Below are 16,977 nucleotides of genomic sequence, written 5' to 3' on the forward strand. Positions count from 1 at the left end.
AATTATTAGTGCAGGATTGAACAAAATTTTGAATGAAACATTTCGTGCACCGAATCTCCCTACTATCGCTCCCTTCGGAGAAATTGCCAGTGGATGAGTCATCCTCAGCCTGTGAGGTTAGTGCGTTGCAACGTTTAACAGTGACGACAATCCTTGTCGTGTTAGTCATCTCTCGAAAGGCACAGGAAGCTCAGCTGAGGAAATTCCCCGTGCATGAGCCATCACTACTGGCCTCAGACTATCGCCATGTTTACTCGTTATCGCGACACAGCTCTGTCAGCACACTCTATCGGTGTAGAAGCAGGACTACCCTCAGCCTCAGTGTTAACAAGTGACTCAGACAATAAAAGTTCTACGTTTACTGTTGATTTTACCGATCTCGCTATTTCAAGCAACGCTAGCTTCGGATCGGATCGCATTGTGACTGTTATTAGTGATACTAGTGCTGTTCCAGAACTTTACCGACCTGCCTCTCCAGTGGACCCAACTCCTGACACTCCTACCATAACCCGTATTCTCGTAAGTGTAACTAGCTATCTTCAATAAGCTTACATCATTCGCAATCAATGTGATAAACTTGCAGCTTTTGCAGGGCATTCTGTACGATTACCTATTTGATTACTTGGAAAACGATGGATTTTGTTGCTTGCCATCAGCCATGGTCATCTCAAGACTCAAGAGACTCAAAGTCAAGACTCAAGAGACTCAAACGTTTTGCTTTGAGCTGTCTGTGTTTGGTACTCTTGCACAATACTGTAGGTATGTGCACAAAAAAAAATTTTTCCTTTGATCGTAATGAAAATTACACCACTGAAAAGAGAAAAAAATTTAGAAAAATATCATATAAGTATGAGTGAAGTCGGTTGAAAAATGAAAAAGATATGAATTTTTTTCCTTGTTTCAATTTCACCCCAAAAATGGACCAACTTCTGTCACTTTTTTTGGAAAAACTATCATTTGTAGGTTTCCTTACTTCCTATGAGCCAATTTCAAAGTTTTTAGTACCATTGGAAAGCTCATGTTGTAGACTATCTATTCTAACTAGAATAAAACATTTTGGTTGAGACTTTGACTGCAGGTGGGTGGGGGGAATGGGTGCAACTGCTAGATATGAATGCTATAACTTAACTTAAAGGCAGAATTGGATGGAATAAATTTCAGTTTCATGGTCTTGGCACCATAATTAAGCTTAAAAATATGAAATTTAATAGAATACGCAAATAAAATTTACTAGTAATAATAATATTATTAAGTTTTATTACTATTAATTCATAACTAATTATAATAAATATTAGTGAATATTGATATTAATGATAATATTAAATACTGATCATCATCATGTCACGTATTGTCTCGTGCCTCGTCTTATGCCTCGTCTCATCTCGTCTCGTGCCTTGTCTCATCTCGTCTCGTTCCTCGTCTCATCTTGTCTCGTGCCTTGTCTCATCTCATCTCGTCTTGTGCCTCGTCTCATCTCGTCTCGTGCCTCGTCTCATCTCGTCTCGTGCCTTGTCTCATCTCGTCTTGTGCCTCGTCTCGTGCTTCATCTCATCTCGTCTCGTGACTCATCTCATCTCGTGTCTCGTCTCGTGTCTTGTCTCTTCTCATTTCATCTCGTGTCTCGTTACATGTCTCGTCTCGTCTCATGTCTCGCCTCGTCTCATGTCTCCTCTCGTCTCATGTCTCGTCTCGTGTCATCTCCTCATCTCATGTCCAATCTCACGTCTCGTCTCATGCTTGTCTCCTCATCTCATGCCTTGTCTCATGTCTCATCTCAGACTCATGTCTCGTCTCATGTCATGATGTCTCGTCCCATGTCTTGTCTTGCGGCTCATCTCACATCTCGTCTCATGTCTCATCTCATATCTTGTCTCATGACTCGTCTCATGTACCCTCTCATGTCTTGTCTCATGTCTCACCTCATGTCTCAGTCTCGGCAGTAGTTCAGGACCAGCGTACCTCACTGGCTCATGACTGAACTGAACGTAAACAGCGCGACAGGACATGGTAGAAAAACTGTCCGAATGGCTGCAAAGCTCTGAAATTTCGAGAGCATGCTCTGAAAACTATTATCTTGATTTCAAATTATCTCTCATTAATTTCAAAATACGATACCCATGTTTATTTCCCACCCAAATGTTACCTCTTGCACATCCCAGCTAAGCAGGTACTTGATAGACATTTCTCGAAAAAAAAAAATGATGTAGTCATAGTTCAAGTTTTTTTAGTTCGTTTCCAAACAAAACTCAATCAAATTAAGCTAACATTTTGGTGGGACTTTCAAAATTAAATACCTTACGCGCGCCGATGCGGAAAGTGCCTGTCCGCCATTTTGCCAGCATTGTTTACGTTTGAGCGTACTTTGTGCACATACCTAACAATAGGGAAGAGCTGAGAACAAATCAACAGTGTAATGAATAGCAAGTGTACAGCTGTGTACTTCATATTACCCCGAGCAATTAAATTTTATCAACTGCTAATTTTCCTTTGAATTGAAGAGAATCTTTTCCTGAGAGAATCTCAGAGACTCAGGTCTCACTCTCAGAGTGTACATGAAATTATGAATTATAACTTATAAGTTATGATGAAAAACCAATCACTAGGAAATAGGGATGTTACTTTGAGCCTTGAGGCATCACGCGCATACAATGATGATTGATGAATGATACACTGCAGCTAAATAAATTAACTCATAGCTACACAAGTTTAGTCACAACTTGACTTATGGGCAATTTATATTTTCCCTGCACAAGTTATAATAATAATAGCGGTTTCAGCGTTTAGTAGGCCTAGGCCCTAGGCCTGTTGCCAATTCTAAACATGGCAGAACATTTACAGCATTTGGCGGTCTTGAACTTGCAACTCACTGCTACAATTCTGCTGTGCTTAACCGCCCGGCCTCCTCGCCGATTCTGACCAGAAACTGGCGCACAGAGCTGGGATTGAACCTGCACCTCCCTGCGGCCTGCGCCAATCTTGGTACTCTGAACTGTAACCACTGGGCCACCCTGCCCTATAAGTTGTTCCCTCTCACTCTCAGGCTCTCAATACTGTCAAATGGGGTAATAAGGGATGGGTGGGGTAAATCGGGACAGTCGTCCCACATTTCATAGAAATGTGCCAGCAGCTAAACTAAATATTAGTGGTGTAAAAATAGTAGTGTAAAGTTCAACATTTTTACTACCTATGTAGCATAAAGCAAGTTGAGAAATCATACATTTACTGCCTCTACAAAATCCCTGAAAAAAGTTTGAAAAGTGATATTTTGGAAAACTACCTACCTCTGCTCAGGTCTGAAGCAAAAAAAAAATATATATATATTTGCTCTGTATTAAAAAATTTTATTTGATTAAAAGTTGCAAACAGGTGTTAGCTTTAGAAAGTGATTAACACAAGTAGCGTCTCACTTAAAAAAACTGACTGCAATTTCTGCAAGACGGGGTAATTAGGGACACCTGTAAAAACACCTTTACAGTAGAACCTTGATTAGCAAAGGCTCCAGTTAACAAAAAAATCAATTGAGTGAATTGGCAGAAAATATTTTGATTACATATACTTTGCTCAGCAAAAAATATTCACTTAACAAAAAATTAATGCATCATCAGGTATCACAAAATTGTGCATAGAATGTCATAGATAGAATTGTGCACCAGGTATCATAGAATGAAATGTAATTAACCTAATCTATGATTTATTTCTCCAAAAATATGATAGTAGTTGTCACTAAAATATTTATTTCTGTTTCAGGTATGTTTTCATGATTTTTTTTTTTTTGTCATAGTGAATTAGCTTGACTCAATTAAAATTGTGTGAAATTACAAGCCATGCTGTAAGTTTACAGATACAGAAGAAATGCTATACAGCTGCTGATGGTGAAGCTTGCAGTGAACAAGGTTGTTGTAAGTGCTCAATTGCATGTTCATGGATGTGGTAATACCACATCAATATAAAATCAATATGAAATTAATAACAGGAAAACAAGTAAAATCACACAAAAAGAACACCAACATTAAAGAAAATTATGGGACACAAAAAAGAACACCAGTTGACAGCAGTCCACTGTTTGCAACTATGATATATATACCTTCTGTTTTACAACACAAGATTTTCTGTCAATTTTTCAGTCACAAGATGTATTACCTCTCATCTAATGCAGGATCAAACTGCATGGTTGAAAATATTATTGAAAATTTATTACTTTGGAGCTGCAAGATTTTGTGTTGCTTTGGACATTTAGTACTAAATACAAAAATTTTAATCTTGATGTCCAGGATATTAGTTGCCACTTGGCAGGTCCTACATTTGACTTGCCACTCATAAAAAAATTTATTGTAACTGGTCAAAACTATGATTTGTATGGTTTTTAGAAGTGCAGAATAACTAAAATTGGTTTGATCTTGCTAACAAGTTGTGCTGCAATTTTGTCTTAAAATAGACTATTTTTAGTGAAGGTTATTAACATGACAACTGTGACCTTGTGTGTCATTAAGAAGTAATTTTTACCTGTTAAATTTACATGAGCCATGAGCCTTTGTCATCTATAGTGCTGACTGTAAAAAAAATTCTACTAGTTTTTGGTTTTCACCTTTAAAAAATGGACACTCTATTTCAAAATTTTAAGCAAAACATGTGCACATCAATATATACATATACTGAGCGTTCTAAAAATGTTTCAGGCTATATATAGCTATTTATTCTTAACTTGTGAGCAAAATTATCCAAAGGCAGGGGCAGGGTGGCCCAGTGGTTACAGTTCAGAGTACCAAGATTGGCGCAGAGAGGTGTGGGTTTGATCCCAGCTCTGTGCGCCAGTTTCTGGTCAGAATAGGCAAGGAGGCCGGGCGGTTAAGCACAGCAGAATTGTAGCAGTGAGTCGCAAGTTCGAGACCACAACAAGCTGTGAATGTTCTGCGATATTAAGAATCGGCAACAGGCCTATGGCCTAATAAATGTTAAAACTGCTATAAAGTAGAAAACAATTGTTTTATGTCTTATTGAGCAGCTACATTGTGGAAAAAATATTTACTTTGGTGTGAAGTTAATATATGAAAATGGTGTTTTGTTGCTGCTTTGCTAGTCAGGGCTGTTGAACATGACAGTGACCTGCTGCTGCAGTAATGTATGCAGCAATGCATGACTTGCTGCAGTAATGTATGCAGCAATGTATGACTTGCTGCAGTAATGTATGCAGCAATACATGACTTGCTGCAGTAATGTATGCAGCAATACATGACTTGCTGCAGTAATGTATGCAGCAATACATGACTTGCTGCAGTAATGTATGCAGTAATGCATAATTGCATTAATGTATGCAGCAATACATTATTGTACATGCATGTCTTCTCAACATCATGTAAAAGCACATGGCTGGCTGCATACATTATTATACATGCATTGCTTGTTTTGCACAGTTATGCCTTCAAAGACTGCACAATATATTATGACTGTTCGGTGTTGACGGTAGGGATGCTAGATTCTCAGTTCAGGGAGGGCAAGTTCATTTATTTCTGTTTGGCATGAGCTTCATACTCTCAATAACTATATTAACCTTATGCATGTGACACAGTTGAGGAATTTCAAGATCTTCTTCATTGATCACTCTAAGTCATCCAGTGATAAGTTATATTTTTGTGATGCTCTATTTTTTGTCATTCATTTTTATTGAAGCTATCCAACTCAAACTACAGTGTTTTCTATGTAAATTAGTGTTGGTTACCATAAAATGGTGGGGGACTTGAAGCATTGACTGGGTTCCTTGTACCATACCATATTTAAAATGCACTTTCTTTCACTACCCACTCCTATATAGAACCTAATAGTGAGTGGTTAATTTAAAAAGTGAAATAAAAATATATGCTCTCGGATGAAGACACTTGAAAAGAATCGCTATTATCCCTTCAAATCTGACCCAGATAATTAGTTAGTTTGACATTGAACAGTGTTATTTTATGACTCACCTGCAGCCATGAAAACGAATCGTGAACGATCCAACGCGACGCGGTAGCATCTCCTCGCCTCGCTCTGCGTTCAAACGCTGCACGGATTCTCTTTACCATAATTTGATCACGTATGCATAAGGAATGCGCTTCGAGCTCCCATGGTTGCTCAATAGTCTGACGACATCAGCAAGTTTGCGTTAGCTCTGTGACTTGCCATCGCAACACTGGAGGTGCGTCTCAATGAGAAAGTCTAGGCTTGCGTCATTGCGTTGCCGGGAACGGTAGCGTCTGCATGTAACCGATCACTATTTATATCACGACGTGGGGAAGATGAATATGGGATTATAATCTTGGCAGATAAATTTTCTCAATCCTTTAATTCATAATAATTAATTTCATTAATATATATTTAATAAGTTTGAATTAAATTGTTCGAACAGGAACTCTTTTCTTCTACGCAAGCTTGTAGACAATGCATTCCTGTCTATGCATTCATTTTGATTCTATTTCTTTTATATGCTTCTTACGAAGAAAACCTGCGTTAAAGCACGTTTCTCAAATATAAGAACCGCGTCTCGTTGGCGTACAAATAAGAGTTTTATGCAAGTTTGATTGTAGACCAGAGCACGCATTTTATTAATAATATTTTTTTTCGTTTTTTCAATGAGTCGAACAAAATTTCTTGCTGGCTCAAAAGAAGATAAAAAAGCAGGTTTCCAAATGACGTTTTAATAAATTGTGACGTTTCGAAACTTTTGTTCGACTCGTTGAAAAAACGAACAAGACGATTATTAATAAAAAGTATGCTTTGGTCTTCAATCAAAACTTGCATAAAAGTAAAGCTTCTGTCGAACTACACCAAAATAAGAGTTTAGGTACTTATGGTGTCTTTTATTTATGTTAACTTTCTATTGAACTGTTCATCACGATTAGCAGTTTTATTTTTCGCCATGCCAATCAAATTTTGTTTGAGTATCAAATCAAATAATCATCCAATAATATTCGAATAAAATAAGGTTTCGTTTGCTAAGACAGACAAATAATGACCATTCAATTATTAAGCTGTTCCTTTAAAATTTAGTTTTGACCCCGCAATATGGAATTGAATTTCTAATTTTTTCAATCTCTTTTATTGGTCGAGGAAATTTTTTCCATTCGATCAACGTTGTATACAATGGAAGCCTGAGAACGGAAAATTTACCCTGTTCGAAAGTACAACTACATGTGGTTACTCTTTTTAACCTTCAATTAGTCATTTTGCCGCGATTACTGTACGTAACTCTTCAAACGTAAGAGGCATGTTGGTATGATTTGCTCGTGTATTAAGAAGACACGGCAACAATTCTCAGGGCCTTGTCCCTGTTGAGCTCACGTCTAAAGTTATTGGAGTCGCGGCTTTTGCCCAAAATAAAGATTACGATGGAGCCTCGAGATCGCGCGCTGCAGTGATCACCTCAGCAGCAAAACCGTTCCCTCCTCTGGTCTGAAAGAACCGTTCTCCCTCTTGTGAGCGAAAAAGTCGTATCCTATATTAGGCCACAAATGCCGTACCCTGTTCTGGGCTTAATGGGCAATTTTTCCTCTTCTGTGTGATAAAATAATACCCTTTTCATGACAGCATAGACCGTACCCTTTGGACTGCAAATCATTATCCTCTTTTAGTTGATAAAGATCGCACTCTTTTGGGATTCCCAGCGTGATATTGCGATGAATTCTTCTGTTAATCTTGTTATTACTCACAGAAGTACTCCAGGAGTACAAGTAGCTGTTGTTATCTAACTTTTTAGTTTGTATCAGTATTAAAAGTTAATCCGATGCTGTAAACGAGGTTGCATGAAGTCTGAATTGATAAATCAATCAAAGATATGATTATAAAGTTGCTGCTCAATTGCCGTGACGATGCCGCATTTTCAATTGCGTTTATTCCAAATGCAGATTAAGAACAAATTATTAGCAAGTGTAATACTAAGTATTTTGCTGTTAACATTGATAAATTTGCTGGTTACGTGCTGCACGCACGTGGCCAGCGTGACGGCCGTGGTGTCGTGGCCGTGTCCTATGGTCATGACTCCACTCGTTGCCGTGAAGTTTATACCATCAAGTGGTTGAAATTTTGTATTCCGTCCACATTACATTGCGTATTGTACCGTTAACGCTTCTTGGGTATGACATCGTTACACGGGTCGCTTGTATTTTACACGATAAAAAAATTATTTTATTTATTCTGCTCTTCTGAAATTTTCAATTTTATTATATCTAGGTGCTGACACTGCTTTCTATTTATCCTACAAAACATCCAGAAAAATTAACGCTCCTGTCACAATGTCATGTTTTAAGGTACGCTTTTGCTGAGAAGTTTTATCACTATAGAATTGCGTGCTCGGAGTTTGTTTTGAAGACTCATTCAGGACTGACGTGCGCTATACAGCCAATCAGGCAAGCTATGTACAGCCAATTAGGCTTGCGAATTTCTTATAAACTCTTAGCCGATAAGCACGCGTTGCGTCACCAGTCAGATCCCCGCATTGCGGTCACGAGGGGGAGCGCAAATCTTTGTCACTATTTTTTTGTATTTATTTCATTTATTAATTTTTTGGTAAAGCTAAATAATCTTTAGGTTTGTTATTATTCGGCTGAAACTCATACCGATCCATGAACCGTGTAGCCCAGAAATGTACTGTATAGACTATAGGGCATGTCGTGCGAAGTAAGGCACCCGCGGTAGCAGCACCTGTGAGTCACCACCTGCGTGGTCGCCTCCTCCGTCAGTGCCAAGACGCCTCAGGAGCGCCACTGCCTGCTCGCCTCAGTCGACCATGAGTCACCGCGCTTGTGATACCCGAGCTGCTCCTGGACCTCTTGTGTCTGTCCTGAGTGTGTTGTTGATGGCAGCTCTTGTGTCGCTACGTCCTGTGCTTCATGTGGTGACGGTGTTACAATTGTACTGTCGCCTATTGTAGTCTATGTGTGTGAATCATCTTGTTTCATGAATATTCAAACGGAAATATGATTGATGGCGTTAAAAAAGTGGACATGCATGGGACTAGAGACTGATTGAGACCATCTTCCTTCGTACCAAAACTACCAATTGATTAAGCCGCAGAGAATTTGGACCTACCATGAGGTCAATAATATGAACTCATGGCCTTACTGGACTGACACACGATCTTGTGCGAAGAATACCCAAATCGACCAAGAAGGTAGCTCACGACCGAACAATTCTTGGTGGTACGGCAATCTTTCTGCTCCAGCATCTTCTGTTCAGCCTGCTTACCATCCAGCTGTTGGTAGCTACTCAGGACGAGCAGTACATGGCCATCACCACGACGCTAGGTACCAGCCTTACCAACGTTCTCATTACGACCATCAATCCTACGTAGCTGGGTCGCAACAAACCAGCTGGTACGAGACCCCTGCTCACCTTTTAGAATACCCTTCTGGCGTTACCTTTGCCCAACAACAAGAGCCCCAGCAACAAGCTTACCAAGCTCTGTACCAGCCGTGGCCGCCTCACTACAGGGCCTCGCATGCCGCTCAGCCTCCAGCGCCGCCCTACAATCATGCTGCTATCCAGGCTCAGCAGGTAGCTTGCGTGTCCTTGATGGTCCATAGACTTTGTTGCGTCAACGGAGAGGCTCAAAGTAACTATCCATTTTCTCGTTGAATATTTTGAAACGTTTGCGAGATGTGAAGTTTGTTTTTCAGAGCGTCTGGAACTGTTTAAAAATTAGGTTTTATGCAGCTGATGCTGATTTTGTGTGTGAAATCCTCGTTTGATAGTAGTTTCATTCGTGTCACTTTTTTCCTGTATGTTTTGTGAGCTCAATGCATTAGTTATTATTATTGTTGATATATAATGATGAGCCGAGTGCGTGGCGGCGGCGGCGTGGTGGTGGGCGAGTCGTAGACCTGCATTGTTGCGAGTGACGTAAGCGTGCCAAGTATAGCGCGGGGATGCCGTCTCTGACTCATACCGAGCACAGGCAGGGACAGGCAGGTGTTGGCTGGACGCGAACGCCTTACATGGTTCTTGCGGGTACATCAGCGTACCCGACCAACTGCTTCTTGCGCTCCTGCCGCTATATATATGTATCATACTTAGCTTCTGGTTGCTGCTTGGCTTGATTTTCATCCAAGCTGCGACTGAGGGTAACTCATCTCAGACTGAGCTTTAATAACTCAGATTAATTAGATAGGGTTGAAGTGAAGCGGAAATTCACATCCAGTTCGGAATGGAGCAGAAAATAAATTTGATCTTCCTCTGTTTTATGTTCTTCACTTGTTTCGCAAATCTTTGTTGATGTAACATACAGGTATAAAGGATATTGTTAGTCAGCACCTTTATTGCCTTTTAGTCGGACATCTTTTTGTCCGACGAGACTGGTTGTACCTTGATTCCCATTACATGAAGCCTATATACTACTATCGCTTTGTTCGATTTGGCCTTCAGTGCACTCGCTGTCCCAAGTTCTCCTACGTTTGAGAATTGGTTTTGACGAATAGCTCATTTATTAACGCGTTTATGCCATACGTGAGGCAGAAGTTATAAGCCCTTACTCCAGCTGAAACCTTATTGTGGAGTAGTGGCCCACAGACCAGCGTTAGAGGCACAGGTGTCTTGCTCTACAGGTGTGTTCTGCGCCGACCTGTTGGACACGTTGTTCTGTGTTCTGCGCCGACTTGTTGTTGGACAGGCCAGCCTTCTGTGCCAACTACTATCACTTTCTCGCAAGCAAATCAGTTGAACGTTTTGTGATCATGTCTGCTGCCAATCAGTTCTAAACATGCCCATTGCCCACGCTTGCGTTATACTAATTCCGATAAAATTAATCCATCACTAGGTTAGGCAGCTGTAAAGCGAACTAAAAATTCCAATGTGCTTCTCTGTGATCATTTCTTAAGACGCGTCTTGCTCTGCGTTAGCTTCTCTGCTGTCAAATCGTTTGCTAGTTGCGCCGTTAGCGTGAACAGGCTTCTGTTTTCCCTATCACTTGTTCCACAGGCTTCTGTTTTCCCGATGTCCTCTCACTGGATTATTGTGACGCTTGTATTTGCTCACCTTCAGTACTATGGGATTTTGTGTATTGTTCCCAAGTGTCTTGCAGCTCGTGGTAGCTAACGATGAACGCCTGGTTTGAGATTAAGTTGTAATGTAAGCACGAGACGTGACACGACCCTGCTCTGTCTCTGGAACACGCGTCCGACATCACGTGTAAGCGATTTATTGTGCTTAACGTGTCATCGTTTCTGTTGCTGTTCTCATCAGTTTATTCTTCTCATAGATGCTAACGCTGCACATTTCTCGCCGGCTGCTGCATGCACGATCGTCCTTTGAAGCCGTGCGGTCATAAAGTGCCATGAATAATTTTTACTCGTAATCGTTATTTCAGAAATTTGCGATAATCGAAAACTTCGACCTTGTTGATTTTATGGGAGATGATTTACGGTACAAAATTTCAGCAGTGGAGTGCTGTTAAACCACTAAGATAGACTATATATTCGACACTCCTTTTACTCGTCTAATAATAGCGATTGATGCAGTGGTATGGCGGTTTGGATAAAATATATGTATCAGTATCGGGTTTTAAATTATCTCGCTTATCCATGACAACACTAATATTAATGTGTTGAATGATGAGAAATGTTAACCATCTTTCCACTTTGCCAGTGGCTTGAGTTCATTCCTGTCGCGCTCGAGTCTAAAGTAATAAAACTTCTTTTATTTCAGTTGAGCACGGTGGACGGCGTACAGAGCGGCGTGCCGACACTCACGACGCCCACCCTGACCCCCACAACCCTACGCAACATCCAACAAACGTTCCTGCAGGCGTCTGCCAACGTCGACACACAGCCTCCTGAGACGCACTCCAATCAAGCGGGCTTCGTACCTCCTGTTGTTCACCCGCAGCCTGGTCAGTGTCAGCGCTGTGTCGCCCTTGGATCGCAATTTCTTATCTCTAGAATTAGTTTCGTTTATGATGGTTCAATTGTTTCAAATGTATATATACTTAACGAAACTCATTGAAGGATAGTCAAATGCCACCACCGTGTTTTTTCTCCCGGTAGGCACTTTTTTTCAATTCTCCGATTAGGTTTGATCCTTTTTCAACTCAAAGATTTTAACTTTCAATCTAATCTTTTATTAAAGTTAAACCTATTATCTCACTGTTTACAAGTTACGTAATATTTTAGACGTTGCAATCTAAAAAGGTCATATATATTTTTTAATAAATCGGGTCTAATTAGATATACCAGCAATAATGAGCGGAAAAATGGTGAGACACCAGGTTGCAGCGTGAGGTAATGTATACGGCAGGCTGGCTCCGTGGTTACACTTCAGAGTAACCAAGATTGGCGCAGCGAGGTGCGGGTTCGATCCCAGCTCTGTGCGCCAGTTTCTGGTCAGAATCGGCGAGGAGGCCTGGCGGTTAAGCACAGCAGAATTTGAGTAGAGAGCTGCGCAATCGAGACCGCAACAAGCTGTGAATGTTCTGCGAAGTTGAGAATCTGCTACAGTTCTAACGGCATAATCAACGCTGAAACGGCTATTATATATATTATATGATGGAGCAAATTCCCATGTATTATTCATTTTCATTACTTACGTATGTCGGTTGTGCAGGTAGCACATTCATCTCGGTGCACAACAGCAAGAGTCTGGGTGGCGGCATCGCGACTGTCGTGGACACGTCCAGTTCTCGTAACGACTTTAAAGAGACCTCGACTTGTGGCCCTCCTCCCTTACTGCCCATCACTGGCATCCTGAGTGTTAGCGCTGCCAGCAGTACCAACAGTAACGCCTGCTCCATGCCTAGCGTCGCTGCCCTCAACGTCAGCAGCAGTGCCAGTAGCAACAGTTCTGACTCTGGCAACGAGCAGCCGCCACAACACTCGTCCAACAGGAGGATGGGAGGACGTCGGCCCAACAACACTGCCAAGGTAAGAGTCTGCTGCGTGAGCGCATACCTCCCGATGTATGGGTCCTCGAGCGCTCTCTGCGCTAGCATGGTGGCTTGTTGAGTGCACGCCTGCATCTCCAGCACGCCTTTTTCTGCACGCCTGCATCTCCAGCACGCTATTTCCTGCAAGCCAGCACCACCAGTAGCCGTGCTGACTTGTTGGGTGACTCCTTGCGCGCTGAATCCAGCTGCCTGCTGGTTGTATGAAGTAGTGGTGAATCCACCGCGCCGCAAGCCAGCATGATCATTGCTGTTGTAGCAATGACCAAGTCTTTCCATAAAGCGAAGGAAACCCGATAATAATTTTCGAGACATCGTGGTAAAAGCCAAACAGAGTTAAATTATTGGTTACCTTGTTTTTCGGAATTCGATTGATTTGTTTTATCACTTGAGCAAGCTAGTGTACAAATTTAAGTTCTATATTATTGTTGGGAAATTTCTCTAGTTAAAATAGTGTTCTATTTCTAACATCATTGTGAGAATTAAATCTTAAGTTATTCCATCATTTTGTGCGATTTTTTTAATTGCTTGAACAATTTTTCCTGCTTAAGATTCGTTCTATCTGGTATTGTTCTCAATTTAAAAATTTCAATCGGGGAATTGAAACATTCGTTTATCTGCAACTTCTTTTACCACCTGTCAAGGTAAAAGTAATGACCTGTCATGACGCAATTAAGCGTCACACACCAGCTGCCTGATGGCACTGGCACAACGCATGTTCCTTCAAAATGATCCTCATCAAATTGATTTTTTCCTCATCAAGATCTATCATCAAGTTCTGCTAAGCGTTTTCGCTCAAAGACAACTTTTATTGCTTTCGTCTTGGAAAAAATTATAATTTAAAAATTTTCAAGAGTGGCTCCGGAGATGTCAGCTACGTTGTTTTCAGTTACCTGCGGATGTTTATGTTGTCTTTTCATTACAATTTCTGGTAATTAACGATAGTTGTATGGAATATAATATATTTTATTTAATGAACAATTTTTGCGTTTTTTATCAATTTCGTTCGTGACGTCGTTCTTATCGAAAGTAGTAGATGATATTGTATCTGATCGAGATGCCAAGTGTCTAACTTTGAAAGGTCAACTGCAGTTCATTCGGGTATTCTGAGTTATGAATTTATGTATTCCATATCTTTATTAATGCCTTAAATAGTAACTGAAGTAACGTAATGAATTTTTTCATTTACAGTTGTCTGAAGAAGAGGAGCAGAAGCGACTAGTCCGTCGTGAGCGCAACAAGATGGCGGCGGCGCGATGTCGCAAGCGTCGCCTCGACCAGACGATGACGCTACAGGAAGAGACCGACCGTCTTGAGGAAAAGAAATCTTCCCTGCAGATCGAGATTGAGCAGCTGCAGACCCAGCGTGACGAGCTGCAGTTCCTACTAGCGACGCACAAGCCTGTCTGCACGCGATCGTCTCGTCTCAACAACAACGTCAACGTTGTCGTCACGTCGGCTGGACGTGTGCTGGCCTCGTCAGTGGCGTCTACTCGACCCGCGGTCGTGACGTGCAGCGCCCCTAACGCAGCACATCTACCTGGAGCGCTCGTCTCAGATTCGGACTCGGAGATTTGTGTTAAGGAAGAAACCCTTAGCGACTCTGAAGAGCAGTACACCAACTCATTGTTTAACTCAATCATTCCTCGAGGCAAAGCCAGTGTGCCTGTCACTCATACTGATGTTCCTACAACGAAATTTTCCGACGAGATGGTCGTGTCTAAGCCACACCGACCCACCAGCCTTGCCGTGGCACCGCTCACCGAGCTTGGCGTGTCTATCGAGACACCGTCCGCTGGCTTACGAGGTTTCAATTTCGACTCAATGATGGAAGGAGGCACGGGGCTCACTCCTGTGACGCCGCTTACAGTGAGCAGCCTGGCCACCGGTCTCACGCCTCTCACCACGCCTATTATGCCCCACCCTTCCGCCTCATCCAGCTTGGGCTCCTCTAAAAACACAACTCAATTCGCAACGCAACAGCAACCTTCCAGTTCCTCGGAGCTCGCTTCCCCAGACTCGCTCACAGCCAAGCAGCTGGTGTCTCTGTAACCCAAACTATTTACCCCGATGATGCAAGCATTAAGATTAACTGTCTACCTGCAAATCAGGCGCCTGTTGCACCATCTGCCATGTGTGCTAAAAGTTGTCTTTCGCCATTTGATGGTTATTCGTCAGCCTTGATGTCGCTTACTACAGCAGCCTTACCGCATGCCAGTTTTTTTATAAACATTGTCATAACAAATTTATTTAGATGTGCGGAATGAGATCGTATTCATCTACGTAAGGCTGGACCAAGCGTTAATATTTCGAAAGTTTGCTTCGTTTGTGACAAGTATTAGCAATGTGGTAGCACCAAAGAGCATAGTAGACTTAGCCAGTATATTCACGAATGTGCTTTGTATCTAATTAGCTGCTTACCGCAGTACTTGCTTCGCTTGTTTCGTCTAAGTTCTATTGAATTTATAGCAGTTGACTCGTAGCGATCATGCGCGAACTAAAACAAAGCATATAATTTAGTTACCACTATCCTTGGTACCAAGGATAGTGGTGTCTAAATAGGAGCATTTCGGTTTTCCGAGATGCAGGATTCCGCAACGCACAGTGCTGTTGCACTGGCGAGAGTAAACATTATATTGTAAAAATTGTTACTAGCACTTCTTGCGTAGGATGTCTATGCCTTTACTATTTACTAACTGCTTGTGTCTTTCTTCACTAGCACTTGTAAAATTGTTATGAATTTCTTGAGTGATTGTGCTACAGCCTTTGTTATGTTATTTGTTGACTTTTCTCACAGGACTGCTGACTATAGCCTAATGGAAATGGATCTTTGCAAGTGCTACCCATTTATCATTTTTATTAATTATTACATATTAATGGAGTTTATCCGATATAAATTATTCTATACGTCGATTTCGTTTCATTCTCCAAATGAATTGCTTATGCGTCACTTGAGCGAGTACAACGCGAGGTGAAGTCACTCGTGCAGGTTCCTTGCCTTGTTTTCGCGCTGTGTTGACAACATGCGAACGATCTCACACAAGGAAGCGATCTCTTAATATATGAGAGACCCGTGTCCTTAGTAATTAAGCCCGCGGCATGTGGCTCTCGGCTAAAGAATGGTGCAATGTAGGGTCTTTGTTCACTAGCCACCATTTACTCATTTCGCGATGAATGCCACACGCCGCACACAAAAACAACAGTAGAATTAGGGCACCTCGCGCCTTCTCTAACGCGTTTACATGCTCTTTGGATTCAAATGAAATATCGCCTTCTGGAGGCTTTGCGCGGGACTGCATGTCTCATATTACTAAAGTCGCCAGCTCTGTCTCGCGCGGGCGGCCTTCGTGCCACGTACAATTGCGATAAATTATTTTAGATTGAGGAAATTTGTGGTGACCGACTGACCGCTACTTATTTTAGGAATTCCGGTACCATACAGACTGGTATGTTTAGGTGATATGCTCATAAGTAAATACACTATAACACTAATATGTTACCACAAACCAATGTCTGAAAGGGAAAAGTTGAAACTGGAGTGCATCTTCATAAAATATAAATATTTTAGGGTTACACCATTACCAAAGTCCACTCCGGCTACAACAGGTACGCTGATAATCGTGTTAGTGTTTCAGGAAATGATACCGCATAACGCACTTCATAAGTTCACTTCAATTCTAGATGATAAAGAATTACAAGCCAGATCCAAGCAGGCTCTATTAACTCGTCTTCACGCTTCTCCCTTGCGGTGCAAAAATCGCTACAAAAACAGACTCAGGCCCGACACGTCATTTAACTGATCGGTTCTTGCGCACGCATTGCGAAGTTGCATCAAGTTACGTCACCATCACAAAATAAATTACGACGTTAATAAAGACGGTTCGAGCTTATAAAAAAAGCCATAATAGTCTATACACGAGTAAAAACAAGCACGTTTTGTTCGCAACGTTTCATGATTTTAATAGGATATATTATTTTTCTAAAATTACTGAATAATTTCAATGTCAGTCCTGAATTGGTAGCACCTTGATAAATATGTTGGTTCAATATAATATGGAATTACTCATACTAATTTTTTG

General features: G+C 41.4%; 1 protein-coding gene across 2 annotated transcripts; it reads left to right on the top strand.

Annotated features, from left to right (window-relative positions):
* The first annotated feature begins 62 nt into the window (after positions 1–62).
* Positions 63–15,683, top strand: LOC108671800 (transcription factor kayak). Of its 2 annotated transcripts, none has more exons than XM_018159386.2 (4): positions 63–519; positions 11,668–11,851; positions 12,562–12,878; positions 14,090–15,683. In XM_018159386.2, exons 1-4 carry the CDS (start codon positions 214–216, stop codon positions 14,948–14,950), a joined length of 1,668 nt encoding a protein of 555 aa, XP_018014875.1. In that variant the 5' UTR covers positions 63–213; the 3' UTR covers positions 14,951–15,683. The 2 variants fall into 2 exon arrangements, with proteins under 2 accessions (XP_018014875.1, XP_018014874.1); XM_018159385.2 differs by lacking the exon at positions 63–519 and adding an exon at positions 8,507–9,522.
* The last annotated feature ends 1,294 nt before the right edge of the window (positions 15,684–16,977 follow it).

The sequence above is a fragment of the Hyalella azteca genome, unplaced genomic scaffold (assembly GCF_000764305.2).
Source record: "Hyalella azteca isolate HAZT.00-mixed unplaced genomic scaffold, Hazt_2.0.2 contig13563, whole genome shotgun sequence".
NCBI lineage: Eukaryota > Metazoa > Arthropoda > Malacostraca > Amphipoda > Hyalellidae > Hyalella > Hyalella azteca.

Bases quoted from the DNA above. Each gene is read 5' to 3' on its own strand.
- LOC108671800 (XM_018159385.2), top strand. From the start codon at position 9,073: ATGAACTCATGGCCTTACTGGACTGACACACGATCTTGTGCGAAGAAT. The intron at 11,852-12,561 runs GTCAGTGTCAGC...TCGGTTGTGCAG, and splicing joins TGTTGTTCACCCGCAGCCTG to GTAGCACATTCATCTCGGTG. The intron at 12,879-14,089 runs GTAAGAGTCTGC...TTTCATTTACAG, and splicing joins GGCCCAACAACACTGCCAAG to TTGTCTGAAGAAGAGGAGCA.